The 26,944-nt window shown below is 37.3% G+C and overlaps 2 protein-coding genes across 8 annotated transcripts in view; both read right to left on the bottom strand.

Annotated features, from left to right (window-relative positions):
• The window catches only part of kirrel1b (kirre like nephrin family adhesion molecule 1b), a 48,841-nt gene extending 37,734 nt beyond the window's left edge, over positions 1 to 11,107 (bottom strand). For all 4 annotated transcript variants that reach the window (XM_039694837.2, XM_039694840.2, XM_039694838.2 and 1 more), the window contains exon 1: positions 10,836 to 11,107. In XM_039694837.2, coding sequence (XP_039550771.2) covers positions 10,836 to 10,893 — 58 coding nt within the window. In that variant the 5' untranslated portion in view covers positions 10,894 to 11,107. The remainder of the gene's footprint in view (positions 1 to 10,835) is intronic.
• A 1,489-nt stretch (positions 11,108 to 12,596) lies between these two features.
• Positions 12,597 to 26,944, bottom strand: part of cadm3 (cell adhesion molecule 3) — a 65,937-nt gene continuing 51,589 nt past the window's right edge. For all 4 annotated transcript variants that reach the window (XM_089131094.1, XM_089131091.1, XM_089131093.1 and 1 more), the window contains 2 exons: positions 22,852 to 22,977; positions 12,597 to 15,726 (listed from right to left, as the gene is read on the bottom strand). In XM_089131094.1, coding sequence (XP_088987220.1) covers positions 15,608 to 15,726; positions 22,852 to 22,977 — 245 coding nt within the window. In that variant the 3' untranslated portion in view covers positions 12,597 to 15,607. The remainder of the gene's footprint in view (positions 15,727 to 22,851; positions 22,978 to 26,944) is intronic.

The raw sequence follows: 26,944 nt of genomic DNA, 5'->3' as shown, positions 1-26,944 counted from the left end.
AAGCAAACCTCTGTATTCTTGCTCAGATTGAGTAATGAAATTTAAAGGGGTTGTGTAATCCCCTTTTCACAAGATCTAAAATAAGTCTTTGATGTCCCCAGTGTGTGTGTGTGTGTGTGTGTGTGTGTGAAGTTTTAGCTCAAAATACCACACATATATTTTAATACAGCAAGTTAAAATTGCCACTTTGAGGGTGAGCAAAAAAAAAAAAAAAAACACAAAAAAAAAAAAACGCACCGTTTTGTGTCTGTTCCTTTAAATGCAAATGAGCTGCTGCTCCCGCACAGGGGGTGGAGCTTCAAGAGCTTGTACTGGCACAGACATGCACTGAAAATTTCAACAAGTTTTAGCCTTTTATGTTCAAACCGGAGTCAGACAATGATGGAGAGACTCAAGAAGAAATGACAACATGTAGAAGCAACAGGAAATTTTTGAATGGTTAGCTGATGAATTTATGTAGCTAATGTGTAGTTATCTTCTAGTTATTGATTAGCATATTCTGTCTTGATAATCTATAAATTGTGTTCCCGAGGGTGAGGTTTATGTAAATTGTAGGGTTGGTGATGTCCCTAACCCGGGAGAAATGTCATCCCTACTAGCCGTTTGTTGTAGTCCTTAAAAACCAATTTTTGTTTATATCTCCCTTTGCTTGAACTTTGAGCGTTGTAACTTTGCAGATGTTGTTTATGCAAAAACAAAAACATTACACACTAACGTGAAATCATAACCACCCCTTTAAAGAATTTATGCATCTGCTTTATACATCAAGCAATGTGTGAAAGGATTAATGTGTTAAAGGATATATTTCAGACTCTGTGATGCCAATGTCTCACGTAAAGGCCCTGAACCGCAATGTAAAAAAAAAAAAAAGTCGAAACATTTCGAGAGTACGAGAATACAGTCTTCCGTAGAAGTTGCGTGTGTGCTTGCCATTGTTTCACATTGCCGCACACACACAAGTGTTTCACACTGTGAAGTAAATTCAACAGGTGCCAATCTACCCACATTAGGCTACCGTTATAGGATGTAATAAAGTATACTGCGCCGGAATAGACAGGAAAACCAACCCGGAAAACACTTTTCAGACTGGATGAAGATGAATGAATGATTGTATGAGGCATTTGTATAGCGCTTTCATATGTCTAGGTCTACACTCATAGCGCTTTACACAATCATATCAGAGAATCTCTCCTCAACCACCATTAGTGGATATTAAATCCAAATCAGCCAAATGATTGATACAGAATGATGCACTTAAAATGTATCCGGAACGTATTTACGGTGAAGAGGGAGACAGAACGGATACTGTTGTGTTCTTGACCCAGATAGTGTTGCCTAGTAGATGCCTACTCCTGCGGAGTCTGTGCGCTCGTCTATAGGCAACGCCATGGTAATTCTTGTTGGTAGATTAGCAACTGTGTAGAATTTAGTTGAAAGCAGATAAAAGTAAAAAGCTACTATTTTGTGTTGATCCATGGCAGTTCAAGTTCACAAGTGCATTTCTTTACACACACACACACACGCACACACACACTCTGAGCCAGTGGACACGCACTGTTATGAATTCACACACTTCTATGGAAGACTGTACTATCATAATGTTTTGACTTTATTCTCAAAATGTTTCGACTTTAATCTCGAAATTTTTCGACTTTAAACTCGAAATGCTAGATTTTTTATTTTATTTTTTATAGATTTTTTTTTTTAACGTTGCAGTTTTAGGGCTTCCGTACTTAGCAGCTAGATAAAAAAAAAGTTATATATATATATATATATATATATACATATATTTAGATAACCGTAGAGCCACAAAATAAAGTGAGAATATCGTTTCGATAAAGTGACAATCACTTTGTTTGTCTTTCAAACAGAGATCAAACAGAGATCGCGATTCTCCCACGATTATGAACAGACAACTAAAATAAAATAACGTAATTTGCTAAAGGTTCTGAAAAAATGTTAATTGCTGCAGTCTATTTAAAATGTTTCATTTGATTGCTATGGTTTAAATGTTTTTTAATTGATTTAAAATATAAATGAATGATTCAATGACTCACTCATTTAATTACTGGATGAACCAGTGTTTTTCAAAAAATATCATGAATGAAAGATTCAATGACAAAAACATGTTTTAACAATCACTTCTCCACCTACTGTAATGTAATCGATACAATTGTAATTTGAAGCGTCATGTTTGTTTGGATCGCTTCCATAGACAGTGTTCATATCCAAACTATAAACCTTTATCCCAGTACTACTGTGATAATATGAATATTTGTAACACAGAAATAACTGTGTGTGGTTGAAAAGAATGTTTGTGAAGCTGTTTCTACACAACTGCTCTCTATGGCGGTGTGATTTTGCGAGACAGGCGAATCATTGTCATTTAGAATGGGTGTTTGAACCCACATCCCAGATTTTTATGTTTAATTGTGCAGCTCTAGATAACAGTGTAAAACTAAATTAGTGAAAATAAAGAATGATTGTTTTACAGGGTTGTTTTACGAAGGCCTACATTTGTCCTCAGCATGGTCCACATTATCATACATTTAAAAGAACAATGAGCAGAACTAGAACAAAGGAAGCACATGTTGGCTTGATATTTCATGTAGAACTGGATTGACAGGACCCATTTAAACATGTCAATGTCAAATGCATGAAACCACGTCAAGGATCACCTTAGGGCGAGCAGTAAACCTACTGCAAGCAAAACCTAAAAACGGCTGTTTTATAAACACTATATAAGTTTTGTCCGAGCATAAAAATATATTTCATTTATTTCTTCCCTCATTGCCTTATGTCTAATAATTGAATATTTGTGTTAAGTTAAAGCATGTGCATGTGAAGTGAGCACATTTATACTGCTTCTTATTACTACTTCATTCATTTTTGGTGAGCATTGCTGTTTCTGCAAAATCCTATGTACATTCATTCTCTGTGTGTCATGTTTTACTACGGTCCGCAGTCTTGTGCATGAAAGGTGCTTTGTGTTCCAGCGGCTCTCTGATTGGGCAATGGTGACGAGGGTGAGTCTCTGATTGGCTGAGGTACTTTGTTCCGTCCATTTAGCTCTTGTCCCTCCCTGAGATCGTTCTCACCTCGTTTGCTCTCTTTTTTCTCTTCCTCTCCTTCCCAACCTATAACATCTCATATATTTCTGTAAGTTTCTGCCATTCCCTTTGTGAGTTGCTATGGTTACCAGGTCTCTCGCACTCCCCCAGTTCACCCCTTCTCCCTCCCTCTCTGCCTCTGCTTCTAGGGTTGCTATAGTAACAGATTTACTTAAAAAAGAGACAGCGCAAAAAAAATAATTCCCCCTTCATGCCTCCCGCTCTTCCTCGCTGATAACTGCAGTGCTCTCGCACATACATTCACATTTACTAACAATGCATCAGTAATGACATCATCAGTATATTACACAGAGCACACCAGACAAAGTAATACAATGAATATTCATAGAAACCAATGAATACTCAGTCCATCTCTCAGATCTAGCACAAACATTGTTTGCATTCTCATTCAGTTAAGTTTATGCACATCTATAATATCAATTAAGACCAATTAGCTGTTAAGGCCGAGACACACCAAGCTGACGGGCCATTTATGATTGTCGGTCGTCTTAGTTTTTGGCTCTAGTCGGACGCCATCATGGTTTTTTGGGCCGATTTAGTATGTTAAATTGCCATCGGGCCTTCAGTGTGAGAGAGAACTCTGATTGGCTGATATTTTCGTAATAATATGAGCCGACTGGATCAGCATGGTTGATTGATAAGCAAGTGTTTCATTGTTTGTATATCTGTAGTCCAGTCCTAGGTTCAGTTTCCATTTTTGAGTGACGAAACCAGACTATTGATACTGCTGATATGGACAGTTATTTACTTACACGCTGGCACAGAACGCACATGCTAGTTGACAGCCTCCTGTAGTCCCTTTGGTGTGTTCAAGCACAGATTTTTGTTAGAAAAAAAAAACGCTGTTATAAAAAAAAACAGTGATAATACCATGGATAATCCCGACGCTACCTCGCTTGTCCATTGACAGACCGACAGTTTCTGTGCTTTCTATGTCAACAATATGGCCGCCGCAAACATTGATGGCGCAGATCGAATAAGGTCTGTATGACGCCTTGGGATGAGAATGCGTTGCAACATAGGCTTGGTGTTGGTGTGTCCCGGGCTTTAGAGGCCACTGTTGGGATTCTGGATCATGAAGGCACCAACACAGTCTCATCCCAAAAAGTCATATAACAGACGTTTTGGGACGTCTTTTGACCATACGTCAATATCCGCCTTTTTAGGGCCCCCTTAAACGTCGGTAGATGGCGATCCCGGGCCGTCATACAACTGACGCTTTACCTTTAACGTCAGTTAGGTGACGGGTTAGGTTTAGGGTTAGGTTTAGGTCTGGGGTAGGATCCCATAACCTCATCTACCAACGTTTAAGGGGGCCCTAAAAAGGCGAATATTGACGTATGGTCAAAAGACGTCCCAAAATGTCAGTTATATGACGTCTTGGGATAAGGCCGGGTTGAAGGCACACACTGAGAGCAGAGCACATGCTCTCAAAATCAATCTCAAAGTTACAGAATCTTTCGCTTTTATTGAAGTATTTTTTTATACAAGAGAAACCAGGGCAAGCTGTCACTCTTTCTACTCAGTGAATATTTATTAAATTAATTTGGTTTTGAAAGTCTCACATTTACCCTTTTGTGACCCATGTTTTCAAAATGGGAACCAATTTGTATTTAAAATGTATCTAATGGTTTTACAGCAATAATGTAAGCCATTAAACAATTATGAATAAAAATAAAATTATATTCATGAAACTGCATGAATAGAATATCAAAATTGATCAATATACTGTATTACACATTATGTTGTACTACCAAAATTAAACCACACTTATTTTAGTATTGTTACAATATTACATAGGCCTAGTTTTTATTCTATTATATTCTATTATATTAATTATATTATTATAGTTTTAAAAATAATTTAATTAGTTTGACTTTTTTTCTTTTTATATAAATTTCATGAAAAAATGATATTTTTTTGTAATTTCTATTAGTTATTATTTTTATCAATTTTATTCATCTTTATCTTAGTACATCAAGTGAAATTAAAATAAGAAAAAAACCTAAATAAATCGAAATCATTTTTATTTTATTAAGTTCTTATTTTTCAGTTAATGTGTATTTTATTTCAAATCAAGTGTTTATTTTTTCAAGGGTTAGATCACCTAAAAATGAAAAATCTGTCAGTACTCGCCCTCATTTTGTTCCAAACCTGTAAGACTTCGTTCATCTTTGGAACACAAAAGGTCTTTTTAATGAACGACAGCACCACGACGTATGCGTGTTCACATAATTTCCCACTTACTTTACAAAATATTAATCATTGACGCGTGGGTTAAATATCCCTTTAACTATCCCTACTACAGCAATAGCCAAGCTTTAAGGTGTAAACCTTATAGTTCCTTGTGACAACTCGCTCTAGTCTTTATAAATACAATTCTTTGAAGCTATCACTGTGTATCACAAAACCCCTTAGAATAATACCACTAGATGTTCACATGGTTACAGTTTAAAAATAGCTGGACAAATGTGTGTTCATGTGTGCCTTTGAGTATGTATGCATGTACACCTGTATTCACAGTCTCCTCCTGTATCCACAAAATCTCATTCTTGTCCAAACGTGCACGTATGTCTTCACACCTGTGCCCCAGTTATTCATCTAACAAAATTACTGCTGCCTACCAGTAACCCACTGGAGAGATCTCCAGCCCAGACAGATCTGGGACTGATATTTCTACACAAGCATTTAAATGAGATGTTTCCTGATGATCATCTCTGCACTGAAATTAACGACTGCCTGGTCTTGTATTAGACACATATACTGTATACTGTACCAGTCCCTGCACAAATGACTATATATAAACAACTATTGCAAGTGTGTCAAGCAACATGGTGCACACTAATAATAATATACTATGCAAAGCAATCAGCTCTTTATAAATAGTATTCCAGGCATTTGGAGACGACATTCCATCAGTGTAGTTGTTATTAAACATTGCTTGGTCCACCTGCCAACTAAATGCAATGCTCACTAGTTTCGCAAGTAATTAAATAGACTTGCTAAAAATATCAACTGCAATGCATCAATGTTTCTCTTTCTGTCTCACATTGGTGTAAGTGTCATCTAAAACAAATGTTCATCTATGGCTTTATTAATAATTGCATGGAAACATTCACACACTGGAATACCACTGGTGCATGAATAAAAAAAAAACTGTACATGTACAAGGTATGATGAAATAACCAGTAAATAACTTCTACAGCAAATGTTAAAAACCTTTATCATATTGTTTGAAAATTTACATCAGTCATATTAAACATTTATGTCTCAGCACAATTCACACAGTGCATACAAGAGCAAGGTAACATTGGTGCTGCTGTTTCCACCTGGTATTAGATGCGTTTTTGCCAATCTGATCCGAAGGAAGCTTGCGGTTTTGGACATTTTTTATACTACAAGGTATTCTGTGTTCTATACATTTCCACTCTCCACTTTCCAACAGGTTTTATTGTAGTTTTTGTACCAAGTCAAGTGCTATCACAGAAACCTAAAATTCTCGGGACAGGAGCATTTGTCCAAATTTCAATCTTCATTTTATTTAATCAGAAATCATCTTAAAACAAGGCTTTAGTGTAAAATACCGAACTAACCCTTTAAGCACTGCAATTTAAAATGGATAAATAAAACAACTCATTTAAAATGTTGATTACATGAAAACAATATATTTATTTATTTATTTATTTATTTTTTGCAAAATATGCATATATATTCAAATATTTAAGTATTTGGAGAGCTTGATTTGCAGGGCGGAGCTAACGAGATCTTTTGGCCCATAGTCTGGTGGAATTTTCTGTACAGCATCATGGGTAATGTCGTTTTTTTAATGTTGGGCCTGATAAACCCTAAATTATGGGGATTATTGGTTCGCCACAAAGATGCCAATATCCAAAATCCCTTACGATTGGTCGCCAATTATTTGGTCATTTTCCAGTAGCACTTCATTGCAGTACATTACATTAAGGGGGCGGAGTTGGATCTAGATCTAAGGGGTGGAGATGGGTTGGGTTTGGGATCAGGGGGTGGAGATGGGTAGGATTAGGGGTGGGGTTAGGGATCAGGGGGTGGAGATGGGTTGGATTAGGGGGTTGGGTTTGGGATCAGGGGGTGGAGATGGGTCGGATTAGGGGTGGGGTTAGGGATCAGGGGGTGGAGATGGGTCGGATTAGGTGGTGGGGTTAGGGATCAGGGGGTGGAGATGGGTCGGATTAGGTGGTGGGGTTAGGGATCAGGGGGTGGAGATGGGTCGGATTAGGGGTGGGGTTAGGGATCAGGGGGCGGAGATGGGTTGGATTAGGGGGTTGGGTTTGGGATCAGGGGGTGGAGATGGGTCGGGTTAGGTGGTGGGGTTAGGGATCAGGGGGTGGAGATGGGTCGGATTAGGTGGTGGGGTTAGGGATCAGGGGGTGGAGATGGGTCGGGTTAGGTGGTGGGGTTAGGGATCAGGGGGTGGAGATGGGTCGGATTAGGGGTGGGGTTAGGGATCAGGGGGCGGAGATGGGTTGGATTAGGGGGTTGGGTTTGGGATCAGGGGGTGGAGATGGGTCGGGTTAGGTGGTGGGGTTAGGGATCAGGGGGTGGAGATGGGTCGGATTAGGTGGTGGGGTTAGGGATCAGGGGGTGGAGATGGGTCGGGTTAGGTGGTGGGGTTAGGGATCAGGGGGTGGAGATGGGTCGGATTAGGGGTGGGGTTAGGGATCAGGGGGCGGATATGGGTTGGATTAGGGGTGGGGTTAGGGATCAGGGGGCGGAGATGGGTCGGATTAGGGGTGGGGTTAGGGATCAAGGGGGCAGAGATGGGTAGGTTTAGGGGTGGGGTTAGGAATCAGGGGGCAGAGATGGGTCGGAATAGGGGTGGGGTTAGGGATCAGGGGGCAGAGATGGGTCGGATTAGGTGGTGGGGTTAGGGATCAGGGGGTGGAGATGGGTAGGTTTAGGGGTGGGGTTAGGGATCAGGGGGTGGAGATGGGTCGGAATAGGGGTGGGGTTAGGGATCAGGGGGCAGAGATGGGTTGGATTAGGGGTGGGGTTAGGGATCAGGGGGCGGCGATGGGTAGGTTTAGGGGTGGGGTTAGGGATCAGTGGGCGGAGAATATACAGTTTGTACCGTATACAAATCATTATGTCTATGGAAAGTTTAATAATAAAACATGAAAACCCATCATGATCATTCTTATGGAATTTTTTTTTTTTACATTAAATTCAAAGGGACAGTGTATGAAAAAAAATGTATTCACAAGCAAACATAGGCACGACCTATGTACGATCGCTTCCAGGTTTGTCTCCCTCACTTCCGGTGTGTAATATAATATAATACTTAAATTATAAATCACTGTGTGAATGTTATTAAAGTTTTGCCGCTAGTATACTTCTTCATATAAAACGCTCTATGTGGAAGTAAAGACGCTGGCTGAGATTACCGGAAATACATCAGCAGCATTTGTGCTGTCTATTCATTCTGCTCTTATTTCTGGATTGTTTTGAAAATAAGGAAAGCTGGAAAGAAGATCAAAACCAACAATAATGTCAAAGATCTAAAAAGGTCAGCATTTTTCTTCTGTACAGTCTGGTCACATGATCACAGTACGTTTACACAAGGGCTTTTGAGATCACACCAGGAATGTTAAACGATAATGCTGCAGACTAATTAAAGAATAACATAATTTTCCTCTTCTGTCCTCCCTCCGACTTTTCTTTCCCTCCCTTTGCATTCCTTTCCTTGACAGATTGAGTCGGGCCTGTCTCCTTATCTCTCCATCACGCTATCCCTCCATCACAACATGTCTGTGTCACTTGGTGCTCTCACTCGAAATCAATCCATCACTCTCTCTCTCTCTCTTTCTCTCTTCTGAATCCCTCCATCAGAGAAAGTTGCTGACACTTCCTGCAAACAGGTCTCACCTCCCTCAATCTCTTTCTTTCATCACCTCTCTGTCTCTTTCTATACCACCATCTTCACATGAAAATCTGCTAACAAGTAGAGATCTGAGAGAACACACTCTCTGATCTTCACCTACACACCTACAAATATTTGCAGACACACCGGTTGAAAGAACAAGCACAGAATGGCTGTGTTATAATGTTCTGTTGAGGTTGAATCTGCTGTCTTATCATTTGGAGGTCATGGGACCCCAATGATGTGAGTCTAATAGCAGTTTCCCTTCAGTTCTTCTATTCTTCTGATAATATATATATTTTTTAATAATAATAAATAATGGTAACACTTTGCAATAAGGTTTCTTTTGTTAACATCAACTTTATTAGAGTGAATGTGAACTATCAATGAAATATAGTTCTGAAGAATTTATAGTAATTTAAGGTGATAGTTACACGTTACTATGTACTTACTATAGTAATAACAGTTAATTATGCATAAACCAAACCCTAACCATAACTCTATGGTAAGTACATTAGGCCTACAATGTAACTACGTCACCTTAAAATAAAGTGTAACTGAATTTATTAATTTGACCAAATTCTAACATTTACTAATACAATATCAAAGTCAAAAGTTGTATCTGGTAATATTATTGGTCCTCAGCTAAACTGAACTTATAATAAAAAGTTGTATTTTTATTATCCTTAACAAAGATGTAACAAATGTATTGTTCAATGTTAGTTAATAATGCATTAACTAACGTTAACAAATATTTTTTATTAGACTATTATTACTTTTTAAATAAAATCAAAACAAAAGTGCTCATTGAGGGAATTTCGGGACTGCCCCTTTCTCCATAAACTATTAAACAATTATTTTTATTTATTTTTTACTAAAAAATATTATAAAAATAATTAATAATAGTTTACTGAAGAAACACTAAATATTTTAAGGTAGCCTAGTTCATAATATTTTTTTATTATTTCTAATACCACGTTTTTAAAAATGTTGTTATTAGATGCATATCTTACATTATGTCTTACATATTTGGATGCATGTAATACATCGCATTATTTTAAGATATAGCCTAACTTACAGTAAACCAATAAATTGATATTAATATATATATAATATATAAGCAATTATATATAGCTATACAGGCTATATATTTTTTTTTCTTTTTTTTTTCTTTGTCCATTCATTCTTGGTTCAAAGCTAAGCCCATTTTTTTAATTCTCATTGACTTTACTTCACACAGTCACTGCTACACTTTACACTACAGTCACGTTCGTCCGCGGACCTCATCTATATAGCCACTGAAATTCGCGCACACTCCGTGTTTTCTTCCCAGTGAAATATCCCGTCAGCGGTGATGCGTCCCACGGTTTTCTACTGCACAGTCACGCGCACGCGAGCAAGACGGGAGGCACGAGACCCTGCACTAGCTACTGTAGCGCGAGATGCACGGCAGAGGTGTTACAAACATGATCCTGCAAGGCAAGCTATCATTAACACGCAATAAAAAAGGAAATATGACTACTGAGCCTATAAAATTGAGATTTCTCTTAAAAACACAACTGTGCTCATTCAAAATTGAAATAATTTTACACACACAGAAGGTCACCGGTGGGTGATACCGTTTAAAATCTATTCAAAAGCCTTGACACGAGACCATACAACAAAGCGCTATTTAACCTACAGTGTTACCATAGTAACAAAGTTAAAACACCTTCAGCAGCGCGCGAGCGTGTGACAGAGCAAGAGAGATGGATACATTGAATGGAATTTGAGTTATTTGGTCCCTTGTAAAGGTACTCGTGTCTTACCTCTGTGAACACTGATGGCCAAAGTTAAAATCCAGAGGCAAGTCATGCTGAAGCCCATCTGCGCCTCTGTCACTCAGAAAACACACCATCAATTCATCTTCTTCACACCGGACTCTGAAATCTCGCGAAGCGCTGCTGACAATGTCATTCGCGTGCAGACGGTCTGCGTTCATTCAACGCGCGTCTCTTTCCTCCTCAGCAGAAGCGAGTGAGATGTGTGGATGAGTCCACTGGAAAATCTCTTTCTTTCAGCAAATCTCAGTTTTTGATTGTTAAGGCTCGGTACTGCTCTCTCTCTCTCTCTCTCTCTCTCTCTCTCTCTCTCTCTCTCTCTCTCTCTCTCTCTCTCTCTCTCTCTCTCTCTCTCTCTCTCTCTCTCTCTCTCTCTCTCTCTCTCTCTCTCTCTCATTGCGTTTGTCGTCCTACACGCTGCTCAATGTCACAGCTCGACAGATCATATCCTACCATGCGGATATAAACTTTCATATTTTTATATTTATTACCTTTTAAGATCTGCCAGCTGTTCTATCTGACGACCAAGGTTATTCAGTAAGGAGCAATTTGACTCAGGATGAGACTGAACAGCCCCTGTCTTCCTAAATATACAGCGTGGGGATAGACCGGGGCTAGTTGTCACATGGGGCAACTTGTCACTATGGCTATGTCGTCCAATTGCAAAAGTATTTGATTTCTCAAGCATAAATAAAAAAAAGACATGGTTCACAGCTTTCATTAATTCAGATTTTTGTGTGAATTTTCTTCTCGGAATTAAAATGATTAATTCCATGCTAGCAATTGGGTTAACAAAGGAAAAATAATACCATATTATGGAAGTACATTTTACTAATATAGGCGAACTGTGCTCTCAACACATCAAATCATTTTTTCACAGTGGTTTCACTTAAATGGCAATGAAGATTACCTATTAATTGTCATTTAAGTGAAATTACTCAACTTAAATATACAAGCTTGATAAAAATGGTCATTTTAGAAGAAAATTGCATTTAGAGGTTTTTGCATCTGAACTCTTCATATATATATATATATATATACATATATATATATATATATATATATATATATATATATATATATATATATATATATATATATATATAATAGATCTAATATTTCAGCCATCAAACAACAACATAGGCTTACCCCATGGTGTGACAACAATAGTAACAATGAAAATATTTTTTAGAGCTTTTTTAGACTTTTAAATATAGGTTACCAATTATATACTGATACAAAAATTTACTTAAAAAAAAGTTAAATTTGTCCTTTGAAATAGTTAAAATTTTGTCATCATTTACATTGTTTCAAACCTGTATACATTTATTTTTTTCTATTGAACACAAAAGAATAAAGTTGATTGGACCCCATTGACTTCCATTGTAGGGAAAAAATACTATGGAAGTCAGTGGGGTCCATCAACTGTCTCAGTACCGATATTCGTCAAAATATCTTATTTTGTGTTCAACAGAAGAAAGAAATTCATACAGGGTTGAAACAATTTGAGGGTGAGTAAATGATGACAGAATTTTCATTTTTAAGTCAACTATTCCTTTAAGGGTGCTGCACCAATGACAAGCTGCTGTACCTATAAAGGTACAAATGTTGCATGTTTTTTGATATAGAAACCCTAACAGTTGCACATATCCACGTTTAAATAATATGAACTAATAACAATAGCATTATTTTTTAATCATTCTTGAGTGATAAAATATATTTAAATAATAATAATAATAGGCACTGAAATAGGTTAACCCAAATGTATTTATTTTGAAGTTAACAAGGGATCTCTTTTGTAACAAAAAGCAAATACTGTCTAAACAGACATCAAACAAACGGAACCCACAATGATGATGACCTCAGAGTTTAGTCCCGTTCAGATGACATCATCGGCCATAATACAAATCAACATACATGACAGAATAGCTCCACATGATATGATAATTATTCAAAAGGAAGACTTATCATTAAAAACCAAAAAGAATCTAACAGAATACTGTAATAATACTTTTAGTGTTTCCTGCATTTTTTGGTGGTCCAGTGTGAAAATCTCCCACGCACATAAACACAGACACATATCTGTGCTCACTTGAGTGTGTGTAGACTGTTCAAGGCAACACTAATCACATGAAATCATAAAAACATGGCAGATTATCAAACAAAACAAAAGTCATGAAACTATCTACACCTTCCAGTCTAAGACATTTAGTTGTCATAAAAAATGATAAAAAATGGAACATAAAATTACAAACAACAATATGCACATCTACAGCAGAATAAAAGTAAACAACATAATTTAAAAATTAAGCACTGAGCTGATTGATCACTAACTGGAAGTTCTACTGCTTGTACAGGACAGAGAGAGAGAGAGAGAGAGAGAGAGAGGGAGCGAGATAAAGACGTGTGGGGGAACGAAATACATTGTCGCCATCTTGCGGCGGTCGAGTGTAATTGCTCATCTCAGAAACTCACTTATGAGGTATGTGAGGGAGTATGAAGGTGTAGCATGGGTTTTGTTGGTAATTGGTCAGTTGCCACTTAGTTGTGACCTACATGTCCGTTAAACAAATGACTCTGTCATCCCACACAAACAAAAACATGCATAAACGTCAGAACTTTCATATACTGTATGTGGCAGATTAGAGTGATTTAATCTAAGTTTCCCTGTTCATTTGCGCCAATTTACATCATATCATTAAAACGTGCATTTTCCGTAAAGCTCCATTCAAATGATCTGAAAAGTACTATACAAATAAAGGTGAGTTGAAAATGAAACAAGCATGTTTTATTCTGAAATGTGATGGTTTTCCCCCTTCCAGTAAATTACCACACCCGCCTCTTGGTCCCATTTTCTCAAGTTTAAAGAGAAATTTGTGTTCTTAGCCTAAAGATTATTTTATTTTAGACCATTTGCCATGTTCAGGACAACAAATGTTGGGAAGAGTTCAGGGGAATGGAATTAAAAAATGCTCAACTCCCAAGTCACAGTTAAATAACTATTGAAAAGAAATAGGCCTCGCGGACACCGAAATTACAAATCCGTTACCAGATCAGAACCGTTTTGGGAAAAATTAGCTGGATACATAGTCATTCACAAATTTAAGCACGATACACTTAAAAGCACAGTGTGTAATTTCTGCGCCACTAAACTGAATCAGACTGCACGCCATTGGTTGAGCCAAAGTTATATGTCTCCGGTCGGGATGCTCAAACAAACAGAGCAATGTTTTGCATCACAGTGAATCAACCTATGATTGGCTTACTTGCAGTCTATTCATATTAAGATTAGATAGAATTAAGGATTCGACATGCAGAATAATCACCTATAATTAGCCAGATTTTAATTAAACAATTAAACAGTTTTTATTTTTTATTATTAAATAGAAATGCCTCCGTTTATTGCATGATGTAACTGACTAAAACCCCAAACTCCCTCCAAAAGTCACTCATAGTTCGCGGTTGACTATGATGGAATAAGTCTATATATAATCCAGATCTATGACAGTAAATGGAAGGGAAGACAAAGGCCAGAACAGACAACAACAACAACAAAAAGGGTTGTGGATAGGAAGAGAGTGGGAATGTGATGATTCAGAGAGAAAGAGATAGAGAAAGAGAGCAGTAGTTTGTTACCCTGCTTTTTCTGAAGAACAGATGAGATTGATTCCTGAAGGTGGCGTGAGTGAGCTAATCACTGGGCCTGAATCACACAATGACACATCAGTGCACAAATAATAACCTCATAATAATAATAATAATGATAATAATAATCTTCCCAGGTTGTTGAAATGACACTAGACTGTTGCAACAACAGTAAACACCAGAAATCAAACTTGAAGAGAACGTAATTCATACAAATATTACTGAAGTTTCATAACACCATGGGTTTTTTTTCTATAGTCCAGATATTTTTTATCAACTCTGCATTTCCACGCATGTAAGAAAACCAGGCAGGCTCAGAGAGTATATACTGCAATATCAGACAGTGAGGTGAGAGAGAGAGAGAGAGAAAGAAAGAAAGAGAGAGAGAGAGAGAGAGAGGGGATATATTTACAGCACACTGCGAGTAAAAATGATGCTATATAATCATATATATATGTATTTATAAATTGATATCAGGGGTCCCATACAATGATTGCATGGGCTGCTGTTTTTGCCTGGTTATTCTGCCTGTGTGTGTGTGTGTGATGTAGGGTGATGAATATCATTGTGTGTGTCTGTCAGTGATATTGCAGTGTTTCTTGGTTTGTTAAAATTTTGTCTTTAGTTTATAACCTTTTTGTTTGATGTGTATTTGCATGCGTGCCGGTTACCAGTCTGTGTCTTTCAATGGTTTTGGGAGCAGACCGTGTGTCCTGGAAGTTCATGCATGCACATGTCACTGTGCAACATATCTGGACCGTTTGAAAGGAATCATGGGAGACGAGGGAAGTGTGGTCACTGTCATATTGCCTTTGTGCATCTCTTTTTATCGTTTACGTCTCACTATGTGTGTTTGCTCATGTGTCATTATGGTAATGAAGATACTGAAGTGTGTGTGTGTGTGTGTGGAAATGAGCACACGCGCCAGTGCATAACTCTCACTTTCCTGTCCTGTGTGTCGAAGCTTATTTGAGGTCCTTCAGTTCCAACAAGTCAACACCTTTTGTTTTGTTTTTTTTTTCTTCACATAATTCCTATCTCTTCTGCCATCGCCCATTTTTCCCATCAGGCTGAGTGAACTGAAGCGTGTGAAGGAAGAGGGTATGGATGGATCTCTAGATGAAGTACTCTTTCTTGTCATCCACCCCAGAGTGGCCCCCCTCAGCGTTAATGATGGCCGTGTCTGCATCAGGAGCATCGTCAGAACCTTTCGCCTCATGAGTCAGGTACGTTCCTGAGACACAGAGAGAGGGAGACAGCAATTGCAACTGCAACTGTTTTCTTTGTTTTTTGCCATTTGTATATCAACATTAATAGTATTTCTTCAATAATTAGTTTATTTCATTTTACTGTTTTTTTTTTCATTGTTTCATTATATAATATTATATGTAAAAAATGTTGACAGTTTTTTGTGTAAATTGATAGTTGAATATGAACATACACTACTATTGAAAGGTTTGTGGCTCAGTAATAAATAAATAAAATACATGTATTCAGCGAGAAACATGCATTAAGTTGCTCAAAAATCAAGTGTAGCATCAGTTCTGGCAGGTCAAAAACAAATGAACCCTTTTCTTTTCTTCATAACTTCCAAAGGATAGCTGATGCATGACTGCACGATCTCACTAATCCAGCAATACATGAACATCCGACAGTTTCTATCACCCCGACTGCTGCAGAATAACCCAAGCAATATAGCCCTTTGACTCCTGTCTACCTCTGCTTTCAAAGATGCATAGTCTATATATTTCTCAGGCCTGTGAAGCAAGTAGGCTACATTATACGCCGAGTTTCGGTTCACTGATGAGACCAGAGTCAAGGTTGCGCGCCGGTGTTGTGCCGAATTTCGACTCCCTGCCAAATGATTACCCCCCCCTAAGTGAAGTCAGTACCTGATTGCCTAATCCCAACTCCACCCCTAATCCTAACCCCTCCCCCACAACTAATCCTAAACCTACCAATAATAGTAATAATTTGGCGGGGGTCAGAATTCAGCACAACACCGGCGCCTGAGTCATGATGATCTATTTTCTACTATTTTTACTTCTTATTTATTAAACCTAGGACATTGGTTGATGAAACATTGATTGAAATTAAGATAAAAAAACGAAATTCACTTTAAAGAAAGGCTTTGTGGTTTCGCTTTAAGATCCCTGCGAAAGTTTTAAAGTCGCTTTCAGAGCGGTCATGTCCGTAATGGGGAACTCCATAACATTGTTTTTTTTTTTCTCATAAATGCGGAAGAATATTTTATGTTCTGTGGAGGCCGACCCTGCGCAGTGTAATTCATAGAATTACTAAAAACTATTTTGCCACCTAAAAGTTAAAGATTTGTTGTGTTAAGCCCAGAACACACCGGTCCGACGCCGACGAACTAGCGCTGAGGAAAGCCGACTGTGTTGTCGCCTTGCGTTGCGCCTGCATGTAATTAGCCAACTGTCTATTTCTGCAGATATATTAGTCTATATTCGTCATTCAAAAAGGAAAACCGACGCTGCTGGCTGCAGATAGACACTGTAAACAAAGCAGCGCGTGCTTACCGTTTTAAATATCAATCCTGCTGAACGCTTTCTTTATTTCACTCCGCTCATGTTAATATTGAAATATTCGCCAAGGAACACTCAGGTAAGAGGACGTAACATAAGAACAGCCTTCTATCTTTACCGTTTTGACTTCTTTGCTCGCTGTTTTGCTTTTATTCTCGTGCACTGACTCTTTCACTAAGCTGACAGCCCATTCTCACCCTTAAGGCGTCACTTAACTGACGCCTTGGGAAGCATTTGGACATGCTTCAATATCTGACGCTTTAGGCGCCCTTTAGCGTCAGCAAGATGACGCCCTAGGATCGCGTGTACCCTACCCCCACCCCACACCTAAACCTAACCGCGTCCTCTAACAGACGCTTTCCTTTAGCGTCAGTTAGATGACGCCGTAGGATCGCGTCATGTAAGTGACGCTAAAGGGCGCCTAAAACGTCAAATATTGAAGCATGGTCAAAGGTGACGCCTTGGGGTGAGAATGTGTTGAAGCTGAACAGCCAATCAGATTTCTCTCTTTCCCAGACGGCCTGACGCCGAATCAACACGTCGAATCGAGCGAAACAAAGCCGACGAGGACTATTTTTAGCCGACGGCACTGAACTGTGCGTATCACACCGAGGAAACTTAGTTTGCCGATGCACAAAAACTGCCCGACGGCCGACCGTCAGCTTGGTGTGTTCCGGGCTTTATGTGTATTTCGCTCATATTAAATATAAAACGCATGTGTAGACTGATGTTTTCTAATGTCTGGAATACAGTGCTAGCATTCTATGAAAACAAATCCTTCAACTGGAAGTAGAAAACCGTTTTAACGACAGTGGTCCCGACAGAAATGACAGTAAAGCATGTTCTCATCTGCATATATGTTCCCAAAATGTACCCATGTAGGCGGTCAATATTTTGAGATTAAAGTCGAAATATTTTGAGATTAAAGTCAAAACATTTCGAGATTTAAGTTGAAACATTTCGAGAGTTCGAGAATACAGTCTTCCGTAGAAGTTGTGTGTGTGCTTGCCATTGTTTCACATTGCCGCAAAGACAGGCCTTCATAATGGTACATAGCGAGTGTTTCACACTGTGAAGTAAATTCAACAAGTGCCAATCTACCCGCATTAGGCTACCATTATAGGATGTTATAAAATATACTGCGCCGGAATAGACTTTAGCCTATAGGAAAACCAACCCGGAAAACACTTTTCAGACTGGATGGAGCTTTAAGAATGAATAAATTATTGAATGGGGCATTTATATAGCGCTTTCATATGTCTATAGGCCTACACTCAAAGCGCTTTACAATCATATCAGAAAAACTCTCCTCCACCATTAGTGGTTATTAAATCTGAGGAAATCACGGGATCCGGCAAAATGATTTGATACAGAATGATGCACTTTAAATGTTTCCAGAACATATTTACGATAAAAAGGGAGACAGAGCGTTTACTGTTGTGTTCTCGCCCATATAGTGTTGCCTAGACAAGCATGAAAAAACCTCAAAAACACTGCCACATAAAGCTTGCCTTGGACCAGATTGTGATGCCTACTGCAGCGGAGTCTGTGCGATCGTCTATAGGCAACGCCATGGTAATTCTTGTTGGTAGATTAGCAACTGTGTAGAATTTAGTTGAAAGCCAAGATAAAAGTTAAAAAAAACTACTACTACTATTTTGTGTTGATCCATGGCAGTTCAAGTTTACAAGTGCATTTCTGTACACACACACACACACGCCCTGAGTCAGTGGACACGCACTGTTATGAATGGAAGACTGTATTATCATAATGTTTTGACTTTATTCTCGGAACGTTTCAACTTTAATCTCGAAACTTTTCTAATTTAATCTCAAAACGTTTCGACTTTAATCACGAAACGTTTTGACTTTAATCTCGAAACGTTTCCACTTTAATCTTGAATTATTTCGACTTTAATCTCAAAACGTTTTGACTTTAATCTCGAAACGTTTCCACTTTAATCTTGAATTATTTCGACTTTAGTCTCGAAACGTTTTGACTTTAATCTCGAAACGTTTCCACTTTAATCTTGAATTATTTCGACTTTAATGTCGAAACTTTTAGACTTAAATCTCAAAACTTTTCGACTTTAATCTTAAAACGTTTCCACTTTAATCTTGAATTATTTCGACTTTAATCTCGAAACATTTCGACTTTAATCTCAAAACTTTTCGACTTTAATCTTAAAACGTTTCGACTTTAATCTCGAAACGTTTTGACTTTAATCTCGAAACGTTTCCACTTTAATCTTGAATTATTTCGACTTTAATCTCGAAACATTTCGACTTTAATCTCGAAACATTTCGACTTTAATCTCGAAACATTTCGACTTTAATCTCGAAATGCTAGATTTTTTTTTTTTTTTACGTTGCAGTTCAGGACTTCCGTAGTTTTGTTCTCCCCTAATATTTAATATATTTAAAACACATAAAATATTTCCCTTATATTTTGATGGTTTAATCGAACTTGTAGGGTCAACAAATATCCCCTCTGGACATCTTTCAGCCACTATTGTATATACTGTAAGTGATTTCTTAGTCTCATCTGTTTACATTCACTTAAGACACAACCAAATGTTCCTACATTAACACCTCACCCAAGTGTACATATGATCTTTCAATGCACGGCTGCATTTAATCCTTGTTCAGCATTTTTTTCTTGGCTCTGAAACAAGGCTGTTTTCCCCAGATGTATAGTTTGACAGCTTTTCTAGATATACAGAGGGAAAGCAGCAGCACAGCTGTGCTGATCTGTTTACAGTGTCTCTCTGTGCACACACACTCACACAGTCTGTCAGCCTTTGTCAGTTGCTTCTTGCACTCTGCAAAATAGCTGTTTCTAAGAAGACAAGACAGAACAGAATTTTTCTTGCTATTTTGAAATAAAAGAAACCAACGTACTATGCAGACACCGAACTATCAGGACTCTTTCCCCAGCACCTTAAACACTAGACTATAAAAATAGTGAATCTATCAGTTTTAAATGCCAGAGCTACCAGAGTTAAGCCTTGTTCACACTACCAGCAACACGCAGCGACAAAGCCACACAATCCCATTCATTTCAAAGCAGAGCTGGCAATTTCCAGACACAGGATGTAGGCATGCCTGGCGCCATAAAAAAGTTGAGATATGTTTCGAGAGCGACAATCAATTGGAGTGAAGTACGTGATCAGCTGCTATATTTTTAAAATTAAATTAATGCATTCAACTTTGTTGTTACAATGAAAACCAACACCTCTCTTGTTTTTTTTTTGTTTTTTTGTAGACTGGGAACAAGAATAAACATAAAAGGTGACATTTTGTCAACAATGTAATATTTTAACATGCAATACTTGTATACTGCTGTATTCAATTCCTGTGTTCAATTTTCAATGCAGAAGTACCTACAGTAATGTGTTACTTTTAAAAGTAACATTCTTCAACACTTTATCAGCACATTAAAATACTTACACCTACACAGACCTAAAGGTCATTAAAATAAAGGTCAAATACAATTTGACCAGAGAGAGGAAAACGATTAAGTAATAGCGTCAAGAAACCTCAAACCTTGACTATAATAAATAATACTTTATATGAACATTATGTAACTTTTATTATTCAAAATTTTAATGTAAATAAGTAAATACATCATCGATCTTTCTTGCAAAATGTGTTTTTTTTTCTTACGCTGATTCATTATGGTAAGTCTATTTTAATTGTTTATATTTTAGATCTTTGACGAATTAGCGACATACGTCACTTGATATGGCAAGCCCTTTTAACTTTCATTCATTTCCAGGATATGAATTCTTGATACCAACAATTCAATTGTTGATATCAACAATTACATTTTTTGATATCAAGAATTGAATTGTTGATATCAAGAATTTAATTCGGTAACGCTTCCTTTTACAGTACTTACAGTGTACTTACCTAGAAAGTACTGGCTAATATAAGGTAAGTACATGGAACTGGGGTAGGTTTAGGGGTAGGTTCAGGGTTAGTACTAGTTATTACCCAGTAATTGTAGTTACTAAAATAAGTACATAGTATTTACATGGGTAAATGGACTGTAAAAGGAAGCGTCACCTTTAATTTTTGATATAAAAAAAATGTAATTGTTGGTATCAACAATTTAATTGCTGATATCTTGTATTTTCACTAGTGAAATGTCACCATAGGCTGCCATTCAAAATCAATTGTTGATATCAAGAATTGTTTTTTAGTAGTAGAAATATCATTTTTTATATCAATAATTACATAATTGCTAGTAAAAATGTGAATTCCTGATTTCAAGAATTAAATTGTTACTAGTTGAAATGTCTATTCTTGATATCAACAATTCAATTGCTACTAGTTGAAATGTCTATTCTTGATATCAACAATTCAATTGCTACTAGTAACAATGTTAATTTTTGATTTCAAAAATATTTTTTTTACTAGTGACAATGTTAATTTCTGATATCATGAATGTGATTGTTACTAGTAAATAAGCTAGTTTAGATATCTGAAATAATATTGATATCAGAAATACATTTTCAGATATCAAAAATGAACAATGTTACTAGTAGCAATTCAATTGAATTGAATTGTTTACTAGTTGCAATTGAATCAAGAATAGACATTTCAACTAGTGACAATTTAATTATTGATATCAGGAATTCAAAATTTTACTCAATGTAATTATTGATATCAAAAATGATATTACTACTAGTAAATCTCAATTCTTGATATCAACAATAGATTTTGAATGGCAGCCTATGGTGACATTTCACTAGTGAAAATACAATTACAGATATCAGCAATTCAATTCTTGATATCAACAATTCAATTGATATTTGTTGATATCAAGAATTTATATCTTGTAAATGAATAAAAGTTAAAACGGCTTGCCATACACTCGCTCGTGTGTGTGTGTCTCGCTCTCAGAGAAAAGTTGTCCCGGCTACTTTGACGTGTGTATGGTGTGGGAGTGGCAGAGGTTAATTGTCACAATGAGTGAGAAAGGTTGACATGGAGAGCACAAAATCGCAAACCTCCGGGGAATCACCTGTTTTTAAAAAACACTGAAAAGAGGAGCGTCTGCTGGCAAAAAGAGAACTAAATTGCCATTTGTAGCTCTCTGATAGAGTTCTTTGTAAAGCATTATCTGTTGTGAGGGAAGGGTCTTTTTTAATCCAGTCACACAGACCCGAAGCACAACCAAATCAATGATCTCCCACAAAATACATGCAGTTTTATTTTTTTTTTCTAAGCTTTTATTTTTTAGTTTTTAGAGGACTAAAAGATACATAGTGTACCATTAAGAAAAAAAAATACAAAACAGTAGTGTCATGATCTCTTGAATATAAAAAATATATTTGAATTGCGGCTAAATATTGATATTGAATATACATTGAACAATTTATATGCATTTATAATAGCAAGCACATGCAACCAAGTATGTGCCCATACTTTGTTAGCTTATTCTAAAACCATACACTCAGAAGCTGTTAAATTAATTTTCATTTTTTTTTCTAGGTGCGCCATTGCAGTGAGACATTTGGTTCATTTACAAGTATAATATCCCAGTTAACAATGAGATCTTGGGTCAAGTGTCTAGATGCTTAAATTCAAGACAAAATCTATAAAAAAAGCTGCTGATGGGGCAGGACGCTGCAAAGCCCTCCGTCAGGGATTTGACCACAGTTCCTGAAGGTTATAATCCCTTCAGACGCTCTAGGTGTGTGTGTGTGTGCGTGCGATCTCTTTGTGTCTGATTAGATCTGTGCATGTGTGTGAAAGAGAGCGAGGGATTTCTTTGTCTGATTAGGTAGGTGTGTGAGTGTGCAGTACCTTTGTGTCTGATGAGGTATCTGCCGAGGACGATGAGGAGACAAAGCATGATGAAGACAATGACAGCAACCACTCCACCAATCACAGCGTGGTCTACTCCTGAAGAGGTGGACATCGCTGTGGGGTCTGAGATACGAACAGAGACAAGTAGTTAGTCAAACCCGTGCAGAGAGGACAATCAGAATGACATCAGATGTCTTAATAGTAATACAGACCAGGCGAAATCAGAGAAGAGTTTGTGAGAGACTCAACAGACTGAGAACACACTTACTCTACACACTTACATTTGATTCAGTCACAATGCGATTACAAAACGGTCCTCTAAGCAATGGCATAAAGCTGCACATATTTTGAAATATAACAAAAAGCCAAATGATTCTCTTCATCGTTTTTTGAAGTACAGAGGCTGTACAATGGATGAAAATATGCAATATGAATTCGAAAGGTTATGTTCTTAGAATACTTTAATTTAAATGCAACAAAAAGACTCGAATTACTGGTGGAAATTTGTGCTAAAACTATTCATGTTGATGCAAATTTTCATCTGGTTTTGAGAAAAGTTTGCATATTTGAAAGTGAAGCCAGATTATTCACGACAACCCCACTGTCAAAAATACAACCCCTCAGATAATACAGCACATCATTTTTGAAATGATATTACTATATATTTAAAACATTTTTTTTCAACTGCAGATTTTCTCTGAGAAAGAGTCAAAATGCGTCTGTGAATTTTTTTCTACCAGCTCTAATAACATTTATCTTAGAGAAACGATTTCAAGCAATTTTTCCTCTTTAGTAGAGCCCTTGACATTTTCAAGCAATCTGAACTTAAATATGGTCCGAAATGAAAAATACTGCATTACTATTTTAATATACTTTAAAACGTAAAACGTATTCCTGTGATGACAAAGCTGCTGATTTGCTGCTCAATTAATTATTATAACCAATGTTGAAACAGTTGTGCTGCTTCATATTTTAGTGGAAAGTGTGATCATTTTTTTCAGGATTCATTCAATTCATTAAAAAAATTATTTGAAATGTATTTTTTTTTTTTGTTACTTTTGATCAATTTAATGCCCTTGTTGAATAGCATTTCTTTTAAAAAAAATGACTGATCCCTAACTTTTAAATGATAATTTATGAAAAAATGTGCGATATAATCTGTAGAGTATAATGGGCTGTCAAGTTACAACAGTGTTATTTTCCATCTAACGTGAAGCCCCACGAGTCACTGACCTCTGTTTGAAAGGAAACACATGAATAATCAAAAGCAAGATTTCAGTAAAGAGTCTATCATAAGCTTCAGTGATTTTGCCTGGACTCAGAGAGCGTGAACGACATCCATCACTCGCACCCACGGCACGATCTCTGTCTCCTTCTCAAACAATACTCCATCAAAACAAGACAAGTTAACAGTCACCCTGACGCTTCCACGCTTTAGGTAAAGAAAAAAAGCAGGACGATAGATGAGAGCAGAGAGGATGGAGGACGAACTGAGTGAGTACTGAGTGACACAAAAAGAAGCCCTGAGAGCGAAAGAGAGAGAAAAAAGAAACAGATAGAAACCAAAGAGGAAGAGAGAAAGAGAAAATAGGGGGGAAAACACAGAAAACACTGAAGAGATAATGTCTTTTATCGAGGTCATCCCTGGAGTTAAATAGTTGTGCTTAATATTATGAATTAGGGATGCACTGATTATATGAAAATACTATTAAGATATACATTATATACATTAAAATAATTAAAAATAACACATTAAAAACTAAAATCAATCATTTTCGATGCTACAAGTGAATTTAGGCATCACAATATTAAAATGTGCAGTATAAAAATGGATATTCATTTGGAAATTTGGTCAAGATTACATTTACCAGATTGCAGAGGTAATCTAAATGTAAATATACAGGACATAAAATCAGTACACGGTGGCTTAAATTTGTGCATCCAAACACACTGACAAACATCGCAAGTCACGTCTTTTTAAACGTTTTTCAGGTCTTTATAGCTATTTAAAGGCATTTTCATATTAGAGCTTTTGGTGAGGAGGATCACCACCATCAGAGTTCAGTTAATTTCATTAGTGTTTTTCTGAACTCGAGTGTACGCCAAACAATCAAGGCTCTTTGAAATGGGGGTCCAGATACGGTTCACTGATCTGCTGTTGATGATGATTTGCTTCTTAGTTGTTATACTTATTTCTGTTTATCTGAGTAAAAAAAACTGACTTCAACGAGCATCTAGCATTCTTTGCATCTTTTGCGAAACTCGAATTCTAATTTAGACAGTAATGTTTATTAAAAATTGGGTAACACTTTATTTCGACGGTTCATTTTAGATGTTCTTCGAACTATAAGTAACTTTGCAACTGCATGTCAGCTAACTAGCTCATTAGACTATTAGTGAACATCTGCTTAATATCTGCAAATACTTCATTGTGATGATCCCCCAACAGACATTCTACTGACTATAAGTAACTTTGTTCGCAACTACATGTCTTCTTATTACCCAAACACCTTATCTTAACCGAAGGCTCTACTACTGTCTACAAATTCTCTAATGGGACATAGTAGTTGCAAAGTTACGTGGACCATCGAAATAAAGTGTAACCAAAAACAATATGTGGCGCCTTCTCGTCCCAAGTCGTTATCTAGCTATAATGCTGTTGCTAATGCTGTTAACCTCTTATGGCACTTTCCACTGCATAGTACATCTTTACAGCTTGACTCGCCTTTCCACTGCAGTTTAGTACCGCTTACACTCTAAAAAATGCTGGGTTGTTTTAACCCAATTTTGGGTAAAATATGGACAAACCCAGCCATTGGGTTAAAAATGTAATTTAAAAATGTAACACAATGGCTGGGTTTGTCCATATTTTACCCAAAATTGGGTTAAAACAACCCAGCATTTTTTAGAGTGTAAAAGTGGGTGGGATTATAGACTGATCGTTATAGTAGCTCCGCCTCTACTGCCGTGACATCATTGTAAAAAAACAAACTCTCAACACAGGAACAACGGAGCGCATCGATGGAATTGATGTTCTTGATTCTCGGCATCGGAAAGTGGATATTTTTCACTGCAAGACGAAGAAGTGTTTGTATTTGTATTTTCCCATTTTTGTATTGGTACGGCTCGCTTTGAACCTCAACCGAGGTGGTACTAAATAAAGTACCAGGTACTAGGTACCGTACACATTGGAAAACCCCCAAAAGTGAGCCGTACCGAGCCGTACCAGGCAGTGGAAAAGCTACATTAGTCTGGGGTAAAAAAAGTCAATTTGGATCATATCCATCTTGTAAGTTAATCATGATGGGGGTATTTTAAGTTGGCAAAATTAATATATAATGCTTCAAATGAAACCCCTTTTTTCATGGCAAACTCCAAATATAGCTTTTTGCTAACTCTAATGGCCAACATGTTGAAGATTAGCAGCAAGGCAATCAATTTATTATGTGATAAACAGTTTGATTCGACACAAAAATAGCTTATTCAGGGCATTAAGGCATCTCCTTTGATATCCATACAAATAGATCAGTCTCTGGCCCCCCGTTGGGTTCCCACGGTGTTGCACATTTTTCAATAGAGATTGTAGTTCCCCCCTGGAGGAGGGTCTCTGCGTGATGCAATGATGTGGATGATGCAAATGTACTACGGTTTAAATTAGCTCAAAGTGGGGCGGAATTGAACTTGCAGCATGCAAATTGACATAAATCTGCATTCCTTATCAGTCAGGGTCTGAAAATGTCCAGATTGATGACATGGGAAGATGCATGCAGGTTCAACTGATTTACTGCTTATGCTTTAAAGTCCCCGTGAAATCAAAATTGAACCTATTTACTTTGTTAGCGCATATTACTAGTCTTGTGGTGAACAATTAATCCGTGCAAGTAAAAATATATTTAAAAAATGTTTTACCTTGGTAATCTTTAATCAAAATCTGAAAAGTTACTTCCGGTCTGGAACGGTTTCTTTTTCTGATGACGTAGGTTTCACGGTTTGGGTGGGGAAACGCTTAACCACTCCCCTCAAACCGTTAGTTTGCTATAAACGAGAGATGGAGAGGAGGAGCGCTAGAGTAAAACCCTGCCCTCTGTTC

Source organism: Pimephales promelas, chromosome 5 (genome assembly GCF_988280905.1).
Source record: "Pimephales promelas chromosome 5, fPimPro1.hap1.1, whole genome shotgun sequence".
Lineage (NCBI taxonomy): Eukaryota > Metazoa > Chordata > Actinopteri > Cypriniformes > Leuciscidae > Pimephales > Pimephales promelas.
Note: the sequence above shows the minus strand (reverse complement) of the source record. Positions and strands in the feature narration are given on the sequence as shown.